Source organism: Scleropages formosus, chromosome 18, assembly GCF_900964775.1.
Source record: "Scleropages formosus chromosome 18, fSclFor1.1, whole genome shotgun sequence".
NCBI lineage: Eukaryota > Metazoa > Chordata > Actinopteri > Osteoglossiformes > Osteoglossidae > Scleropages > Scleropages formosus.
This window is the reverse complement of record NC_041823.1, coordinates 6,534,949-6,554,981: the sequence shown is the minus strand read 5'-3', so window position 1 is coordinate 6,554,981 and position 20,033 is coordinate 6,534,949. Positions and strand designations below refer to the sequence as shown.

At 44.4% G+C, this 20,033-nt stretch overlaps 1 protein-coding gene across 4 annotated transcripts; it reads left to right on the top strand.

The window, feature by feature from the left end:
* The first annotated feature begins 521 nt into the window (after positions 1-521).
* Positions 522-19,707, top strand: dpys (dihydropyrimidinase). 4 transcript variants are annotated; one of them, XM_018763013.2, is made up of 12 exons: positions 522-756; positions 1,305-1,589; positions 4,972-5,130; positions 5,636-5,815; positions 8,575-8,764; positions 9,030-9,186; positions 10,038-10,179; positions 11,334-11,476; positions 14,261-14,468; positions 16,280-16,403; positions 17,702-17,713; positions 19,141-19,707. In XM_018763013.2, the coding sequence occupies exons 2-12, from the start codon at positions 1,338-1,340 to the stop codon at positions 19,200-19,202; spliced, it is 1,629 nt and encodes a 542-aa protein (XP_018618529.2). In that variant the 5' UTR covers positions 522-756; positions 1,305-1,337; the 3' UTR covers positions 19,203-19,707. The 4 variants fall into 4 exon arrangements, with proteins under 4 accessions (XP_018618529.2, XP_018618526.2, XP_018618527.2 ...); XM_018763010.2 differs by lacking the exon at positions 19,141-19,707 and having other exon boundaries at positions 525-756; positions 17,702-17,955; XM_018763011.2 differs by lacking the exons at positions 522-756; positions 19,141-19,707 and adding an exon at positions 847-1,074 and having other exon boundaries at positions 17,702-17,955.
* The last annotated feature ends 326 nt before the right edge of the window (positions 19,708-20,033 follow it).

The following is a 20,033-nucleotide window of genomic DNA, read 5'->3' as shown; positions in this document are numbered from 1 at the left end:
TGGATCGCTGGTTCTGATCTCATCGGGTCTTTGTGCTGTTCCGATGTTGGATGATCCTTCACGTTTTTCCGGAATTTTCTTCCGCTCATCCAGATGGCTCATAGACTGTACGCACCTCATAAATTAACTTGCTTTTATCTGGGTGACTGTGTTTTATTTTTATAAGAAAAAAATCTCTTCCGAATATTTTCAGAAGTAATTCAGCTTTTGCAAACGTACAGTGAGAAATGGGGGAAAACACTCTTTTTCTCCTCCAGAGGGCGCTGTGGTTAAGGGATCCCCACAGCGTTGATAGGACAGCAGTACCTCCAGTGGGCCTCCCCTGTTTTTTTCTTCTACATTATAAAATCAGCCTTCCCTTTTAGGTAGAGAATTAAGTGATTTTGATGTAAACATACAGTATTTTAGCCTTTTACTTTTGCCACGTGGTGGAAGTACCGTGTTTTCCGAGTGAGCCGCCTGCAGTTTTTTTCCATTTAAATAAATACTTTTCTCAGCCAAAGTCAAAAAGAGCAGTCATGATGAGACTGATCGTAACAAATGACTGATTTATGAATGGTTGGTTATTGCAAATCTCAGTCCCTGACTGCTACAGTAGCAACTGCACTTCATTTGCTCGTTCACTTTTAGTTGGTACATTAGATATTGAACCAGATAGAACCGGTTTGAAGTCATTCTGTACTTCCGGATCCCTGGAAGAGGACACGAGCCTGGACCCGTTACTAGACCCCGTTCAGCAGGCTGCCCGTACCAGAGGTATTCTCCTTCTTCTCCTCCTTCTCCTTCTTCAAACTTTCTTATGTTTACAGATATATCAGTATATGTTATTAATATCTGTACACGGTATAGGTTGGGTTTCCAAGAGATGAGCTGTTTTGTCTGTTAACGAAGAAAAAAGTGTTGTATCTGTACACAGATGTGTAATGATTTACGAAACCTCTGTGATTTGAGCCAAACTTTTAAAATAAAACATTAAACCGAACCTTTCCCACAAGAGGTTGGGTTGGTGTCCCTGCTGGACTTATTCGCACGCAACCAATTACTCCACAGATTTCAGCTGTTACTGAATTTTAAGTAAGAACCCAGAATTTTTTTTTAAGTTAATTTGTTTCGTAGCTGTTGCTGCATGTTTTTGCTGCATGAAGTGCAAAAGGAAGAGTAAAAATGCTACTGGAACACAGTGAAAAGATCCAGTAGTTTAGTTCATCTGGTCAAGTAGTGAGTGATGAATTTTAAATGCTACACTTTATTTTTTGTTTTTATTTTCCTTTTTTAAATTTTATTATTATTATTATTATTTGCAGGTGGTCAAGTAGACTGACTGAAACTTGAGGAATATGACCAGCTGCAGTGGGATCCTGATAAAAGGGGGGAAGGTGGTCAATGAGGACCGCTCCGTGATCAGCGACGTCTACATTGAAGATGGACTTATTAAAGAAGTGGGACCGAACATCCCGGTGCCCAAAGGGGTGAAGGTGATCGATGCCACGGACAAACTGGTCATTCCGGGGGGCATCGACTCCCACACCCACATGGAGCTGGAGTTCATGGGCTTTAGAGCTGTGGACGACTTCTACACTGGCACAAAGGTAGATACTTAATAGTAATAATAATAATAATAATGTTGTTTTAACTTAAATACTTTAATTTAAATAATAATATATATTTTTTATATTTTCTTTTATTCATTTAGCATACCCTTTTTTCCAAAGAGAATTATAACAGCTACTATGTGGAGTTTAACTGATGCCTTTATTCAAAGTGACTTACAGTGCCAGATACATTACAGTAAACAACCTAGAGCCATTTGCTCATCTATACAGCAGGGAAAGTATTATTATTATTATTATTATTATTATTATTATTATTATTATTATTATTGCACTGTACCTGACTACACACTGTTCCTGAGTTACATCATAAAAATAATGGGGGGAGACACTTTCAGCCTTTTCTAGTTTCTGCTTCTCCAAATTCCAGAGTGAAACATAGGATTGAAGCCCCTTGTAGTCGTGTCCCAGGATGCTGCATCCTCTGCGAAAGGTGACCCTACCGGGGCTGTTGTCACACTACCCTGCAAAGACATGCAGTACTTTGGACTTAGTTAGTTCACTGCAGTGTGAGGTTGTGGGGTCATGAGCAGTGTTTCATCCCAGGTTAATATATACACACACTTTGTGTACAATAGTTACACCCTGGACGGGATGTCAGTACATCTCAGGGTAGCCACACTCACACACACTTACTCACCCTTTCACACACTAAGGGCAGTTTAGGGACACCAGTCCTCTAGAGCTGCATGTCTTTGGACTGTGGGAGGAAACCCGAGCACCCAGATGAAACCCACGCAAAAATGGACAGAACAATAAACTCCACAGAGAGCGATTAGGTATCAGACCCACGTCCTCTCGCACCATCCATCTGTGAGACAACAGCACTACTCACTGCACTGCAGTGCCGCCCTCTTACTATGCAGTAACGCTTAAACTTTTACCATCGGGATTATATATCAGTAGTCCTGACTTTAAAACACTCAGTATTTCCATGTCTGACCAACTTTGTGAATTATCCAGTATTCCACCACCATCGGGAAGAGTAATATCCGGTTTCAGAGCCAAGAATTACATTTTAGGGAGTGTCTGCATCAGGAATGCAAGGCATTTGGCCTAGAGGCCAGCTGAATTGTATCTCTGACTTCATCTATGAATACTATGTAACCCAAAGCAAATTTTGGTTTTTGTCTCTGAGACCATCGACAGCGAGCGCAGGACGGGTCGAACTCAGAGAATGTAAGAGGTCCAGCTCAGATGCGAATCATTATTAGCCTCATCTTGGACGATGACTGAGGGAATGGGAGGGTTGGGGTCAGGCCGGAAAAGAGGTCCCTGCCCATGATTTGTATCAAGGAGAAGCAGTCGGACTGTAGGAGCGCTGTGGCTAAGAAGCGTCCTGAATAATGGCAAATTTTCACCATCATATTAAGGTTCAAGTTCAGTTAAAGGTATTTCTAATCATCCTTAAAAAAATCCTTCAGTGAAAAATCAATTAAAAAGTGGTTAAGGTTAATGGCAACTCACATAAAAATGTGGAAAAATGCATTTCCTTTGGTGGTTCATAATGTCAATGAGAGCAGTATCCAGAAGGTTCCCTTATGAGTTAAAAACCCAGCAATTCGTAAATGTTAAAAAAGAAAAAGCAACCAAGTGATAGAAGGCGAGAAGAAAAATACAGCCAGCATTGCAATAAGCTGTATAAACTTTGACATGTGCTGGACCCCTCTGTCTCTTGGCAAAATGTTTCCTCTAAGTTGTACGTCGCTTTGAGGGAAATTATCTGGTAAATTGATTATTGTAAATGTAAATGTCATTAGCTGCACTGATAGACTAAATCATAACCCAGACAGGCGTAAATGTTTGAGATGAATTGAGTGACGACTGAATGGCTCCTCCTGTTAGGGACGGTCAAGTTATGAATTTTCAAAGACACAAATATTTCCAGATAAATTGTTTTTAGTGCTTTTTTTCCCCATAGCTATAGTTTTCCAAAGTTTCATTGCAGCAGAGAAAGCGCAACCCGCATTTTTGCGTCCAGCCAATAGGAGGCAGTAAATGGCACAAAGAACCTGAATAGGAGAGCAAAATTAATTCAACGGACTTTCCCAGTATTCACAGCTTATGTGTGGTGTTCAATAACAGCGATCGGTGAGCAATAACAAAATGATCAACATTTCACGCCGAACGGGAGTTTATAGAGACAACATATTTTTATTTTCAGTCATGTTAAGTGAATTTTAATCTTATTGTAGCTCAAAGTTACATCTGAAAACAAAGTACATTTATTACAACTGTATTGTTGCATAACATAGACCATAAATCCTTTGAGGGATGACATTTATTAACTGATTAATCAACGTATTGATTATTACACACACACACAAATCGTCCGAAACCGCTTGTCCCACACGGGGTCGCGGTGAGCCAGAGCCTATCCCGGCAGCACAGGGCGTAAGGCTGGAGGGGGAGGGGACACACCCAGGATGGGACACCGCTCTGTCACAAGGCACCCCAAGCAGGACTCGAACCCCAGACCCACTAGAGAGCAGGACCCGGTCAAACCCATTGCACCACCGCACCCCCTGTATTGATTATTGGTTAAGGTTAATTAATTATTATCAATTAATGTATTGATTTTAACTTATTGGTCAAAGGGGACTGGATTTATGAACAAAATGAGTCACAGAAAGACTTCAAGTCCCTGTTGTGTTTGTAAGATAAGGAGCCGCGGCGGTTAAGAAAGTGAGAAAACGCGCTTTCGGTATGGAGTGTAACATGGTGTGCCACTTTCCATTCTGCTGAAATTTTGTTGACAAGCGATCAGGAGCGTCTCCCCAGACACCTGCGATCCAGAAATATCTTCTCCGGTCCTCCGCAGCCGTCAAATACGGAGCGATCTGGCTCCAGCGACGGAGAAGGGAAACGGATGAGTCGGAACCGAGTTTCTCCTGCCAAACGTTTTGAACTTTATGTTACTAAACTGTAAAATTAGCCACAGCTTCATTCCAACAGTGTGATGCGTCTGTGAGAAGGTTTTCAGTTATTGCTTTCATACCATAAGTAGACATGAGCTTCTTTATATCGTATCGCTTTGGTTTTTCGCTATGTTTTTTTTCCTTTATATTTACTTATCGGATGCTTTAAAAGTGATGGATGATGTTAAGTTACGTATGATTTATACAGCTGGGGAGTTTTTACCATATTAGTTGAAGGTTAGTAATTAATTTAATCAAGGTCACTATAATAAGAGGTGGGATTCAGCAGCACCAACCACTACGCCCCCTGCTGCCCCCTCTTTCCTGCAGTCTAACCGCCTCTTCTGATTGTTGGCAGTCAAAAGCAGCCGAATCGGGCATTCGCACCGGGGCTCTCCGTACACACGTGGCCGAGGCGTAAACGCCGCTTCCTGCGTTCCCAGGCCGCCCTGGCTGGCGGCACGACCATGATCCTGGACTTCGTCATCCCCCGGAAGGACACCTCTCTCCTGGAGGCCTACGAAAGGTGGAGGACGATGGCGGACCCCAAAGTGTGCTGCGACTACTCCCTCCACGTGGCCGTCACGTGGTGGGCAGACACGGTAAAGGAGCTAAAAACAGACACTGCAGTTTGCCGGGGGTATCTGAAACACTCGGTCTTTGAAATGAATGTGTGGTTAGTGTTTATTTTTTGGAGCCCCTCGCTTTGTTGTGATATTTAGCGGACAGAAACGATGAACCTGGACGAGATCAAATCTGGAATCCGGATAAAATGTGGCCTTTCTATATGAAAGCTTTAGATATTAGACATAAAAGCATTAGATATTGGTAAACTCAGTTAATTTAGAAAAAATGGGATGTGTCCCATTTTTCATCTCATTTGTTTTGTATATGCCATATATATTTATACCATTTGTACAAAGCTAAATATTAAAATATGAATTATTATTCCGTTTTAATTCTTGCCTAATTTACTAGCAAGTTGTGATCTGTTAAACTCAGTTTTGTCCAGATTACAGAACAAAATGAGTGGGTGTAATATTTTGCGAATAATAATATAATACGGACCGAATCCTTCACTGGTTTGTACTTTGTGACGGATGGCAGGTCCAGAAAGAAATGGAGGTTCTGGTACGGGACAAAGGCGTTAATTCCTTCAAGATGTTCATGGCCTACAAAGACGTCTTCATGATCCGGGATTACGAGCTGCACGCTGCCTTCTCTAAGTGCAGGGAGATGGGTGCCGTCGCTCAGGTGCATGCAGAAAACGGAGATCTCATAGCGGAGGTGAGTTCGTTCACACCGAAAACCAGCATGGGGACACGTCTTCTTAGGCTGACGTTTATCTAATGCTTTTCTCCAAAACAGCTTACAATGTTAAGTTATTTACCCATTTGTACAGTAGGGTGATTTTTTACTGGAGCAATTTAGGATAAGTACCTTACTCAAGGGTACTACAGCTGGAGGGGGGATTCAAACCTACAACCTTTGGGTCCAAAGGCAGCAACTCTAGCCAGCATAGACCATAACTGCTGGTGGATGGGCCGTTCTTCTGGGAACATACTGCATCAGTTTTTTTAAAGCCTTTTACTGCAGTGACGCAGTAAAACTGACGTTCGCCGGTCGGCGAGGTCATTGGTGTCGCTCTGGACCCAGCAGTCCAGAACAGCAAGAGCTCCCTCCGTGTTTCCTATGTTACATTTTCCACCGTTTTGATCATCATTAGATTTTCCATCTATGGCTTCCAGAATCATCAGCGATGTATTTTGCACAAACCGTAAACCATACGGACTCTGCTTGCGCATTACACAATGTACCAACATTTTTATAATAGCGTTTTTTTTTTTTTTTTTCCGCATTTTCCGTTCAGTTTTGTCCGATTAAACAAACTTTGGTGTTAGTTCCTACTGTATGTCAGTAATTAGAAATTAGAAAATTTTGGTGTATTTTGGCACCAGGTTCCAAACACCGAATATTCCAGTACCTTTTAGGATCTGACACTTTCTAGAGTGTTCTGGTGCCTTCTAGAATCTTCCAATAGCCGTAAAGTACCAAACTAAAGCTGTAGAAGAGCTAGTGGTATCCTTGTAATCATTTACATTTATTCATTTAGCTGATGCTTTTCTCCAAAGCAAGTTACAATTATTATTACACTTACAAATTTTTACACAGCTGGGTAATTTTTTACTGCATCAATTTAGGGTAAGTGCCTTGCTCAAGGGTACTGCGGCTGGAGATTAAACCTGTGATGTTTAGAGCTAGAGGCAGTAGCACTAACCACTACACTACAAGCTGTCCCACTAAGTATCACTAATATTAGTAACTAGACTTTAACTGATCATAATCAACGCAAAAATCGACATAACTAAGAACTTTGAAGAATGTGTTACATTGTATCGGATATGATGTGCAGGTGAATATTTAACTCCAAAAATATCAACACATTAATATGAAAAATCTACCAAACTTGGGTGTTACGGTGCTTTCTTAGTAAATGATGTAAATGATTTGACTTCTGCTATGAATATATGCAACTAAGGTAAAATATACGCACATATACACACACACACATTTTCAGAGCCGCTTGTCCCATACGGGGTCACGGGGGAACCAGAGCCTACCCGGCAACACAGGGCGTAAGGCCGGAGGGGGAGGGGACACACCCAGGACGGGACGCCAGTCCGTCGCAAGGTACCCCAAGCGGGACTCGAACCCCAGACCCACCAGACAGCAGGACTGTGGTCCAACCCACTGCGCCACCGCACCCCCTTATGCACATATAATATAGTGTATATACCGTATTACGGCTGAATTCATGGATGGATCAGTTGTGATTTGGCTGAGATTTTGCCTGTGTACTTACATGATTTGTGTTTGTTCTGTCTCAGCAACAGCTCAACTTAATAAATACAGAATAACAGTTCCCCCTTTGAAGAAACTCACACACACATTGTCTGAAGCTGCTTGTCCCAAGTGGGGTCGCAGCCTAACCCAGCAACACAGGGAGCAAGGCTGGAGGGGGAGGGGACACACCCAGGACGGGGCGCCAGTCCATCACAAGGCACCCCAAGGGGGACTCCACCCCCAGACCCACCCGAAAGCAGGCCCTGGCCAAACCCGCTGCGCCACCGCGCCCCCCTCTGAATAAACTCTTTCCTGCATAAGTTTAAATCAATAATATTTACAAAATCCAATACTGATGAGGATTCCATGGGGTCACTTCAGGGCAGGTGAACGGTCTACTGTGGTGACATGAGAAGGAGGAACTTTTTGTGTTTAATTACGGATCTGGTCCTTTTAAGGTTTAAATGGGGGAAAAAGGGACACAGACACATGGAGACCACTAGAGAGCAGCAAACACAAATTAACAGCCTCCATTGTGGTTAAGGTACCCATGAGCAGCTTTTCATTATTAAAATAAAATTCACGTACTGGCAAATGTGTGTATGTGTGTGTGTAATGTGTGTATACCTGCATGTGGCTCTGTATCGGTGGTCGAGTGGAAGAGGAAGGTGGTGCCAAAAAATATCCATATTTTCCTTTAAAGATTTTTGGCAGGATGTTTCCAGAAAAGCACGACGGTTCTCTATTGCGCAACGAGCGAATGAAAATAAACTGAAGGTTTTGCTACATATTAGATGATCGTTTTTGGACAGAACCAGACCCAGGCAATGTGGGGAAAGGGTTCGTTGGTGCTGATGTGCGTAACCGGAGATCAAGCTGAAAGCTCTACGGGCCGGATTTGGGTGCTCATCATCATCACTGACACTCGTCACTTATAATGAGCTGGGTGATTCGAGGTCTGATGAAGGCACCTCCACCCAGGTGATTAATCGTATTCTGTCAAACGTTGTTCTTCCAAGGGAGTGAAAATATAATTTTTAAAAATCATGAAAATGGGGAAAACCGAAAATGACATCGTGACTGAGGTCAATAAGGTCATCGGTAGAGTCCCCGCTCGGTTGACTGCGGTGCAGCGATTCACCAGATCACCAGTGTACACTGTTCTTCGACCCTGAGGCTCACTGTTTGGTCCCCCATCGCAGGGGGCCAAGAGGATGCTGTCCCTGGGCATCACGGGACCCGAGGGTCACGAGCTGTGCCGCCCCGAGGACGTGGAGGCCGAGGCCACGCAGCGTGCCGTCACCATCGCCCACGCGGCCAACTGCCCGCTCTATGTGGTCCACGTCATGAGCAAGTCTGCTGCTAAGGTGGTGTCCAACGCACGCAGGGAGGGTGAGCTGCTGGATGGCTGGACCAGTGGGGTTTTGGGGAGGTGGGGGGACACAGTGGGGTGGGAATTCGGGATGGTTTGAGGGCAAGTACAGGAAAGTACAGGGGTTACAGGGTGAAGCATCAGGAGGTGGGGATTTGGCAGTGGTGGGGGAGGGTGGGGTCAATGGGTGGGGTTTGGAACAGGAAGGGGAGGAGTCTGGGGGGAGGGAGCCACGCGGTCGAAGCTCTCGGTTGAACCGCTACTCAGTCCCGCTGTTTCCCGCAGGCCGTGTCGTGTACGGCGAACCCATTGCGGCTGGTCTGGGCTCCGATGGCACGCACTACTGGCACGAGGATTGGGCCCACGCAGCCGGATTTGTTATGGGCCCCCCGCTGAGACCGGACCCGAGCACCCCTGGATACCTCATGGACCTGCTGGCCAAGTACAGCCCCGTCACTGCTGAGCAGCAGCAGAGATTCCAAAATGTAACATAAAACACATTTCAAGAAAGTGTTTTAAATTTTAATACACAACGTTAACACAAGTTTTTTTCAAAGTTCTTACTTTACAGCCATTGGAAGACTCTAGAAAGCACCGGAACGTCCTAGAAAGTACCAAGACATTCTAGAAAGCATCAGAGGGTACTGGAATATTTGGTGCTTGGAACCCAGTGCCAAAATTTGCCAAAATTTGCAAACTTTAAGAATGTGGAATATTTTCTTAAAAATTGGCATATAGTATGAACTTTAACATTTAACATGAAAGCATGTTAAATCTAACAAAGCTGAATGGAAAATACAAAAAAAAAACCAACATTTTTGTTAGATTTTGTCATTTTATGTTTACAAAATACATACAGTCGGGGAGATACACTTAAAGTAATGTCCTCTGGAGCGGACAAAAACGAAGAACTGGGTCCCATGGGGATGGTAGTTAAAACTTGGAACGCCCCTAGGAGCAGGAGATACCACACTATACGCAGCAGATGTTTTACACCTACTGTTACTTGAGCACGTCTAAGGGCGGGCCGTAAATGTCGTTTGAACACATCCCCTCCAGTAGCTGACCAGTTTCTCTCTTTCGTTTCTGGGACTTGAACCAATGACAGTGCAGTCAGTCACCTGGTGGACCTTTTGCATCTGCAGCTCCTAACCGCTTTTACTCTGATCGGCTGCGTTCCCCACGCTGCCCTGACCGCTTCGGAGTAAAGCAGTCCCGCTGCGGTCGCATCTGGTGCGTTTGGTCGCCTTGACGACCGTGTTGATGGCATGTTTACGTTCCCCTCCCCGACAGCGGCGACCTCAGCGTCACCGGCACCGATAACTGCACGTTCTCCATCTGCCAGAAGGCGCTGGGCAAGGACGATTTCACCAAAATCCCCAACGGAGTCAATGGCGTCGAAGACAGGATGTCGGTCGTGTGGGAGAAGGGCGTGGTCAGTCACGATCCTTTCTACACAACACGCGGCCTCAGGCTGTTCGCACTTTTTAAAACTTATTAAGCAAGTATATATTATATACATTCATAATCACAGGAAAATCAAACTTACGTGCTGTCAAGCCTTAGTTAGATTCACACTAATTATTAACTGCAGATCTCAAACACATTCCATAAATGAACAAATCCTTGTGGTCACAATGGAAAATATAACCTCATTATTAATAGTAGTGGTGTGCATGCAATATACATATTAGTTTGCCATTTATATTGAAAAACATAAAACTGCTCTCTGTAACTGTGAACGTTAACGTGTGCAACCCACACATAACAGAAATCTCATTGTCTGAACCGCTTGTCCCATATGGGGTCGTGGGGAGCTGGAGCCTAACCCGGCAACACGGGGCAAAGGGCTGGAGGAGGAGGGGGACACACCCAGGACAGGACGCCAGTCCATCACAAGGCACCCCAAGCGGGATTTGAACCCCAGGCCCACTGGAGAACAGGACCCGCTCCAACCCACTATGCCACTGCACCCCACCCAAACAGAAATGTCATTATTATTGTTCTTACAACAATAATAATAGTAATAATAATAATAATAATAACATCTCTCAATCATCTCCATGAACTGTTGATCTTTTTCAGGGTCACGGGGGTCCTGAACCTATCCCAAAACCATAGGGCACTATACAATGAGGGGCACACCCTGGACAGGACACCAGCTCATCATTATTATTATTATTATTATTATTATTATGGAGCATGTGTACGTAATTGCCCTGCGATGAACCGCTGATCTTGTCCATGTTGTACTGTGTCCCCTGCCCTCCTATGCTTCCAGGATAGGCTCCGGACCGCAATGACCCTGTACTGGGCGACCAGTTATTAATGTGGCACAGATTTTGATTGCTGTGGATGATGAACTTTTATTCCTAAGATGCACGTTGCAGTGCACTGCACTCGCAGCGCTGCTTGTGGGAAATGTGTGCTGTCGCAACTGAAGCAGAGGCTGCGCTTAGAGGGAAAGCGGAGGCTCCGGGTCCACAGCTGAGCGCTGACCTTCTGCGCTGTAATTCTGTGTGGAAATGCGATAGGCGGTCGGCTGGAAGGATCCTGAAACTCCGTACTTTGTGTTATTACTTTCCTCAGCACAGCGGAAAAATGGACGAAAATCGATTTGTGGCCGTCACCAGCAGCAACGCTGCAAAAATATTTAACCTTTATCCCCGCAAAGGAAGGATCGGCAAGGGTTCGGACGCCGACGTGGTTGTTTGGGACCCGAAGAGTAGCAGGTAACGCCTTCCCGCGCCTCGTGCAAAGAGTTTCTTAAAAAAGTTCAGAATTCCAGCTGCTGGAACAACAACTTATTGTTTATTATAGATTTTTCCCGCTTCTACAAATCTGCCTGTTAAATCTTTTTCAACTGGAAACTTTCCCATTAAGTTTAATTTCCAGCCATTTGTGTATTTTAGTAATTCCTGGTAAATGATGTTTGAGTTGAATATTTAAGGAACTGCCTTTTTGTCCGTTGGGTACCTGCAATGGCAAGTAGATTTCTTCTTCTTATTATTATTATTGTTACAGTGTTAGATAGTCTGTTTTATTATGGTATGCACTTTCCACACAGCAGGGTATTCTTACAACATCAGCTCTGGGTACGTATCTTGGTCAAGGGTGCTCCAGCAAGAGTGGGATTTGAACCTGGAGCCTTATGACTGAAGGGCCCTACCCATCACAGGTCAGATTTCTTTGCAGGGGTAATTTTACCGTGGTTCTCACCTTTCATCTCCTTTCCTTGCTGAGAAGACCAAGGCGTAGCGACGCTATTGGAGGTATCGCCAATGGAGGGCGCTCTTCCCTCAAGCAAGTCCAATTTCAGTGGTTCAGTTCAATTTTGCGTGCTTTATTGGCATGAACAAATTTTTATATGCCTGTACTGCCAAAGCAATGGTTGAATAGTTATAAAATAGATATATAAATAAATAGAGGACTTGAAATATGAAATTGTAATAAGCAATAAGCAAACAAGTACATGTGGGAACCGAAACTCAATAACCCCCCCCCCCGTCTACTGCTGAATGTAGTTGTGCACTTGTACAAATACAGCTGACATATATTGATATACAGAATAAAATGTCTGAATACTGAGTCATTGCTGGAAAAGCCAAACGTTTTGTGGGAATACACTTGCGGAGAAGCGATCGCATTATTCACGCATCCACACGGTCGCACCTCCGAACTCGAAGTGTCAAGTGTCCATCAAAGAAGATGGTAAGACGTCAGATCGAGTGGGAGATGAAGAAATGACATTTGTTTTTAAACGGCTCCGGTGCTGCTTTTGGGACACACACACACACTCTGTACGTGGCTCTGCTGGTCACGGCCTCAGACTGAGGGAGTCTGGCGGCCTCGTGATGTGTGCGTCTTGCTTGCGTCCACTTTTCCCCCCACGGTTTTGTGCAATCCTGCCAGGCAGCGTCCTCGGGACTGCGGGTCACACACTGGAACCCTCCTTCCGCCAAGGATTTGTGTGTGTGTGTGTGTGTTTTCTCTTTTTTTTTTTTCAGGAGCCAAAAGGTGCTCTTTTTGTATGCCATAGATAGATTTATTGACCAACAGATACAAAAAAAATCCTTTCATCCTGCCCCTTTACATTTATTTAATGCTTTTCTCCGAAGCCTTTTTGCAATTTTATGGTATTTACAACGATTTACCCGTTTGTATAGCTGGGTAATTTTCACTGGAGCAATCCCCCTTTTTCCTGCACGCCTGAAAATCTGTATAGTTCTCCTTATTGTACACAACTGTTGTTTCCATTACATCTGCTGTATAAAATGATCGCGTTCAAAATGATGCCACTGCTGTGTCCGATCTGCTCCGGACCTTCCGGAACCCGTTTCGCTTGCGCCGCGTCGCCCCGACTCGCCTCCCGCACTCACGCGTGCGGCTCGGGCGCGTGGGGGGGTGTTACGTAACGCAGTCCGGCAGAGTGAGCGCGGGGTCCCCGGGGGCGCCTCCGCACGGCCGATCTGGGGTCGGTCGACGGAACGCGCTCTGCCGCATCTCCAGCAGACAAACGTAAAGCTAACGTGAGCCGAGGCCTTCTGGGCCTGGGGGGGTCGCGAGCCCTATGTGAGTAATGCCAGCACTCGAACCGTCATAAACGCACCACGTGTGACTCATCTGGCCGCCAATCGTTACACCGCGATGTCCTGTGAAATTTTCCCACAATCAGTTCCGCTTTCAGTCTGTGTCACTGCAGAAGGGTTGCAACTTTTGACTGGCTGTCTGAGAAATATGTGTGTGTGTGTGTGTGTGTCTATATAATACTGTATATAAATATGTTTTTTTTTCCTCACAAAAAATGTGCAGCTAAGATGTTGAGATTTATTTATGTATTTGTACAGCTGGGTAATTTTTACAGTATTAGTTCACGGTAGGTACCTTGACCTAGGGTACAACTTCAGGAATGGGGATTTGAACCCAGATCCAGCTGCTGCAAGGTGACATCTCCGACCGGGATAAGCTCGTATCAATAAAGGACGTCCTTCGGAAATTATTGTCACCTGAGCATCTCCTCTGACGTGGATTCAGTCACCTGCTCCCTCTTAGGGTCTCTTGCCTATAGGAACGATACTGAGTTTTGAAATTTTTTTTTAAATTGCAACACAGACTAATGGTGCTTCTCCCCGTTAGCACAGCTTGACAAACACCACGGTAACGGGGAAAAGCACCATTAGTCTGTGATGTAATTCGGCGTATTAAAGAACTGCTGATTTTTCTTTCTGAATTACTGAAGTTATTGTCTATCTGGGGAAAAGTTGCATAAAAACTACTCGCATCATTTACATTCCGGTTCACTTTCATCCTCATTTACATGTAGAATTTATTTCTATCCCAGCCCACAGATACTCCTGCGAATATTTCTTTCGCTGTATTAGCGTCGCTGTCTCAACGTTATTTTTCAGAAAACGGGAGGTCCAAAGGAGCTTTTTCCTTTTGCGTCGATTGTCTTGAAGGAGCGCATCGCTATCACCGCGGTAATCTTCTCTTGCTTTCCTCTGGGTTCCCTGCAGGAAGATTTCGGCCAAGACCCACCACCAGGCCGTGGACTACAACATCTTCGAGGGTATGGTGTGTCACGGCGTTCCCGTGGTGACCATCTCCAGGGGGAAGGTGGTGTACGAGGACGGGGTCCTGCTCGCTGCACCCGGTTCGGGGCGCTTCATCCCCCGAGAGCCCTTTCCCGACTTTGTGTACAAGCGCATAAAGCAAAGGGAACTGGTGAGACTCGAACCCGTGCGCCAACACCCCACCCCCCCACTCCAGCCGCTCCCTCTCTAACATAATCATACTACAGCAGCTCAAGCAATGTGGAGCAAATTAAATCAGCGATGCGACATTCCCTTCCTTCTCAGGTGAGGACAGAGCTACTGAAAAATATACATTTTTCTTTATTTAGCTGACAGTTTTCTTCATAGGGACTTGCAATGATTTACCCATTTGTTACCGGTGTCAGAGTGGCTCGTACCGTAGAGGGTTTGCGCTGCTCACTTTAGACCAAAATGTCACAGGTTTGATTCCCACCTCTGCTTGTAATACCCTTGAGCAACATGTTTATCGTAAATAGCTCCAGTAAAAAAAATTGCCCACCTCTATAAATAGCTAAATAATTATAAATACCTTAACATTGTAAGTTGCTTTGGAAGAAAGTGTCAGCTAAGTGTGGATTGTTTCCCAGCGTTAGTTTAAGGTAGGTACCTTGATCGAAGGTAAAGCGCTCCTTCGAGTGCGAACCTGGAGCGCTAACGACGGCGCCCCCTGCTGTCCTTTGAGTGTTGGAGCGTTCCTCAGCCTCGAGTCAAACAGCAAGGATCAATAGGATCGATAGCTTTTTACATCCTTAATAGCTTTGGGTTGCCATCGGCCCTCAAGCTTTTCAACTTTTTCTCGATGCGGCCAACAATGAGTGGCTCCGCTAATGGCTCCGGGGGGGAAAGTGCTGAGCTGGACTGGAAGGGTCCCGAATTCACATCACAGCAGCACCGGTGTAACTCCTGCATTAACATAGCGCTACGTTTATCAGAGCGGCCGTTCTGTCGAAATCGTTCGTTCCGCCGGCTGGCCGGCGAGCTCAAGCTCGAACCCTTTTCTCATTCGCCGATGGCGCGTGCTTTCATCTAATTAGGGGTTCTGCAACGTCAGGTCCACTAAGGATCCCGCTCTGAGACCTACCGCTGAGCTGAACGTCTCTGCCCACGAGATCATTAGAAATATTAGTGCTGTTCCAAATAGCTTAAATATTGGCACACTTCAAATGTTGCACAACAGTCAACTGTTACATGGCCAGAAATTTTATTGTCTTTATGAATCTCTCCTAGTCACAGTCTCTCAGTATTGGTGGCAGAAGGTTTCCTGCTGAGCTGTAACATGTTCATCCGATGCTTTTCTCTAAAGAGACAACTAGTCACCCTTTTGTACAGCAGGGTAATTTCACTGGAGCAATTTAGGGTAAACACCTTGCTCAAGGGTATTTCAAGTGGAGAAGGGATTCAAACCTGCAACCTTTGCATCGAAATACAGTAGTACTAACCACTATGCTACCAGTTGCCCTGCCGGTAATATTTTTGTCCTCTACCAGAATGTGTCTGAAAGTGTAAAGGACACTAAATTTATATGACCTGCACTTATTCTAGCCAGTATGTTGAGAAATCTGCCACTCTTTTACCATCATTAATATTTCTTCATACTGCTCTTTTGGCCAAAGTGACTCATGTTGCAAGGTTTATTCACTAAGATACCATTGTTTACTCATTTATAGAGGAGGATCATTTTTACCCCATCAAGCTACTTCCGCTAAATCAGGACTGATCCTACAGGAATAGAGATTCAAACCCATGACCTTCTGATTTCAAAGTGACTGCTCTAAAGCTTTATACCACCTGCTGCCCTGCTTGGGGGTGTGTTTATGCAGCTCTTAGTAAATTGTACCACAGTAAGGACTGGCTGAACTGGGCCCTTAGTCTCACTGGAAGGTGGGGAATTAGTGGTTGAAGCCCTTTTGTGTTACTCTTGCGCTCTTTCTGGAAACCCAGGTAGGAAACCCGAGCGCCGTGGTCAGAGCGCCGTACCAAGGCCCAGTCGCGTCTCCGCAGCCCCAGGACACATCTGGGAAACACAGGCCTAGAGATTTGCACCAGTCTTCATTTACACTCTCAGGTAAACCGCTCCCTCCCACCGTTTCCATGGAGACCGACTCCTCGACTTGCCGCGGAGATACATTTTTAATAAAACTCACGAGTCCCAAATGGACTCGTGAGACGGAGCCAAACTTGTCCGAAGGAGCTTTAGGACAAAGGCCAACTGTCAGAATCGATTTAGTCTCCATTTGGAATACTTTGTATATATTTATTAGTGATGTAACTGTATTAGTGACATAATCTGTCTGGAGGTAGAAGGGGGACCTTTCAACTCAACTTCAGACAAGATGTTTCCTTTCCTTTACTTTGTTCTCGAAGCCATTGTTTATGTAGCCACTGTCACGTCTGTGTGTGTGTGTGTGTGTGTGTGTGTATACACATACTGTATATGTCTAATTAAATTGAAGGATTAAGTATTCTGAGCACTTATTTACAAAATAATATTATTTTATATATAATGTATTACATACAAGGGGAGCGCGGTGGCGCAGTGGGTTGGGCCGGGTCCTACTCTGCAGTGGGTCTGGGGTTCGAGTCCCGCTTGGGGTGCCTTGCGACGGACTGGCGTCCCGTTCCGGGTGTGTCCCCTCCCCCTCCGGCCCTACACCCTGTGTTGCCGGGTTAGGCTCCGGTTCCCCGCGACCCCATATGGGACGAGCGGTTCCGAAAATGTGTGTGTGTATTACATACAACTGAACTGTACTTACTATTTACAAAACACTTACTTCTCATTCTATCATGATGATATATGTCTGTTCTTTACTCACTGTTTATTATATCATCCGTATGTCTGCATATGGATTCATATCTAGTTGTGTGCTTATCTGCAAATTATATTATTTACTATACAGTATAATATATAAATAGGGGTGCGGTGGCGCAGTGGGTTGGACCACAGTCCTGCTCTCCGGTGGGTCTGGGGTTTAAGTCCCGCCTGGGGTGCCTTGCGATGGACTGGCATCCCGTCCTGGGTGTGTCCCCTCCTCCTCCGGCCTTACGCCCTGTGTTACCGGGTAGGCTCCGGTTCCCTGTGACCCCGTATGGGACAAGCGGTTCTGAAAATGTGTGTGTATGATATATAAATGAATTGTACCTAATATTTACAAAACACTGCTAATTACTTTTCATTCTTTTGTTTTGATTTGTTTCATCATTCTTTGCTTGCTTTCTTATATTAAGCACGATATTAGATAAGATTGAAAATACTGAAATATTGAAAATGTAGTGAATGCTATTGAATCTATTTTAGTCCTGTTTAGTCCTGCTCATCCTGCTGCGTCCTTGTCCATAAAATGTTCTTTTCTTTCTGTCTTCCAGGAGATGATAAGGGTGAGCCCTGTCCGCCACACCACTCTTCTAAACGGGTGCTAGCGCCCCCCGGTGGACCATCCAACATTGCTTTCTGAGAGGCATTACAATATTTTAATTAAAACATAATTTGAGTAAAATTCTCTCACTCACACACTCTGAAGCCATTTGTCCCAAGCGGGGTCACAGCAAACCGGAACCTAACCCAGCAACACAGGGCACAAGGCTGGAGGGGGAGGGGACACACCCACCCAGGACAGGACACCAGTCTGCCGCAAGGCACCCCACGCAGTACTCGAATATTTGAAATAAAAATATTATTTTTAACTTTTAAAAGTCACAGCATATCGAGACATTTTTAGACCAGAATAATATAGCAACAATTTCATTAGAATTTTCCCACAGCAGTTTATTTAGGAATCCAATTAATATATTATAAAGCATAATTGTGGGACTGGTTGCGATCTTACAGTGATTCGGTTGAAATCGGCCATCGAAACCCAGCACACTAGCATGCTTGCCAGAATATTTCCAGGTATTTTAAGAACTGCTGAAGTTCACCCATTCATTCTTCGGTAGTATCTCATAGTATAAAAAAATCAGCTGTCAGTTTGGTTGCTCTCATTTTGGGGCTGCGATGAAGCCTTTTTGCTAAATTTTCTTTTAATTGTTCATAGACTTATTAGATTCAGAGCACTGTAAACTAATCTGAAGAATAAAAAAATGATCCTTGCAAACATATGTTAATTAAAATCAAATAAACATTGTTAGATGTAGTGACTTAGTGTAATTAAGAACCTGGTAATTACATGCCCCAGGAAATGTATTTGTTCTTTGTCTCTTTTACACAAAAAGTGTAAAATCAATGCAATAATGAAAACCCAGAAGCACTGTGTAAGAATGTGAATTTTAAAAATATGGCTAAATAAATTCTGTGTCAATTACCGTCTCAAGGCCAGCTGTATGTGTGATTATTGACGCAATCGCTGTCACATTACGATTCACCTCATCTTGTGTGACCATCAACACAAGCAATACTTTTTTTCATGTGAGACAGGTCTCTAAACATTTTATTTATCTATAAACTTCACAAAATTGTGCAAGTTCCATAATTTCAGGCACACTGTGTTTCCAGTACTGTAGCGGTCAGTGCTGCTCTCTTTAGACCCAAAGCTTGTTAGTTTAAATCCCACCTCCAGCTGTTGTACCCTTGAGCAAGGTACTTACCCTAAATTGCTCCAGTAAAATTACCCAACTGTATAAATGGGTAAATAACTGTAAGTTGCATGAGAGAGAAGTGTCAGAAAAATGTAAATATAATTGGCATTGTTGTGTCCCGCAGTGCAGAAGTGGGTTTTCATCTTCCATGTGGTTGTATTAATTTGAAATATTTATTATTTCAGCTCTAATACAGATGCTTGAATCGCATTCCACTGTATTTTCCCCAGCTATAGGGGCCAGTCTGCATGCCGGAAAGGAGAAGAGCCCGAAGCCATTTCAGACCGAATAGAAGATAATCAGAATTTTATGGGTCAGCGGCGAAGCATGAATCATGGGCAGCCCACACATCTGCGCACACGGATGCCGACTGCGGCGTCTTTCATCTGCGAAACCACCGTGACGTCGGCGTCAGGTGGGAGAGAAGCCATAAAAACAGGAGAAAGAGCGACCCTCTAAAGGTGCTACTAAGTCCTTGATAGTCGCTTGCCTCTGACATTTAAACTGGAGCCGACATTAGTCATCAGCACTTAAACAGCACAATGAATTACCGTTCCCGAAATAAAATGAAAAAGAGATGGTTTATATAAGCAAAGAGAAGTTCTGCAAGTCCACTATCATATTTAGCATCTCTCAAAATGATACAGTTCAGCATAATTCCTTCATAGTTCATTCCCGAGTAATGAAAACTCACTTTCATTGGACCATAAAGCACATTCAGTCCAATTCCAGGTACATGAGCATACTTGCATGTATTAACAGGGTTTCATACACACATACATATACATATACACTCACGGCCACTTTATTAGGTACACCTTGCTAGTACCGGGTTGGACCTCCTTTTGCCTTCAGAACTGCCTTAATTCTTTGTGGCATAGATTCAACAAGGTGCTGGAAACATTCCTCAGAGATTTTGGTCCATATTGACACGATAACATCCATGATGTGAATCTCCCGTTCCACCGCATCCCTAAGGTGCTCTATTGGATTGAGATCTGGTGACTGTGGAGGCCATTTGGGTATAGTGAACTAATTGACATGTTTAAGAAACCATTTTGAGATGATTTGAGCTTTGTGACATGGCGTGTTATCCTGCTGGAAGTAGCCATCAGAAGATGGG

Excerpts from the sequence above, each read along its gene's own strand:
- dpys (XM_018763010.2), top strand. The coding sequence starts at position 1,338 with ATGACCAGCTGCAGTGGGATCCTGATAAAAGGGGGGAAGGTGGTCAAT. Across the intron at positions 5,816-8,574 it reads ACGGAGATCTCATAGCGGAG|GGGGCCAAGAGGATGCTGTC; the intron begins GTGAGTTCGTTC and ends CCCCCATCGCAG. Across the intron at positions 11,477-14,260 it reads TGGGACCCGAAGAGTAGCAG|GAAGATTTCGGCCAAGACCC; the intron begins GTAACGCCTTCC and ends GGTTCCCTGCAG.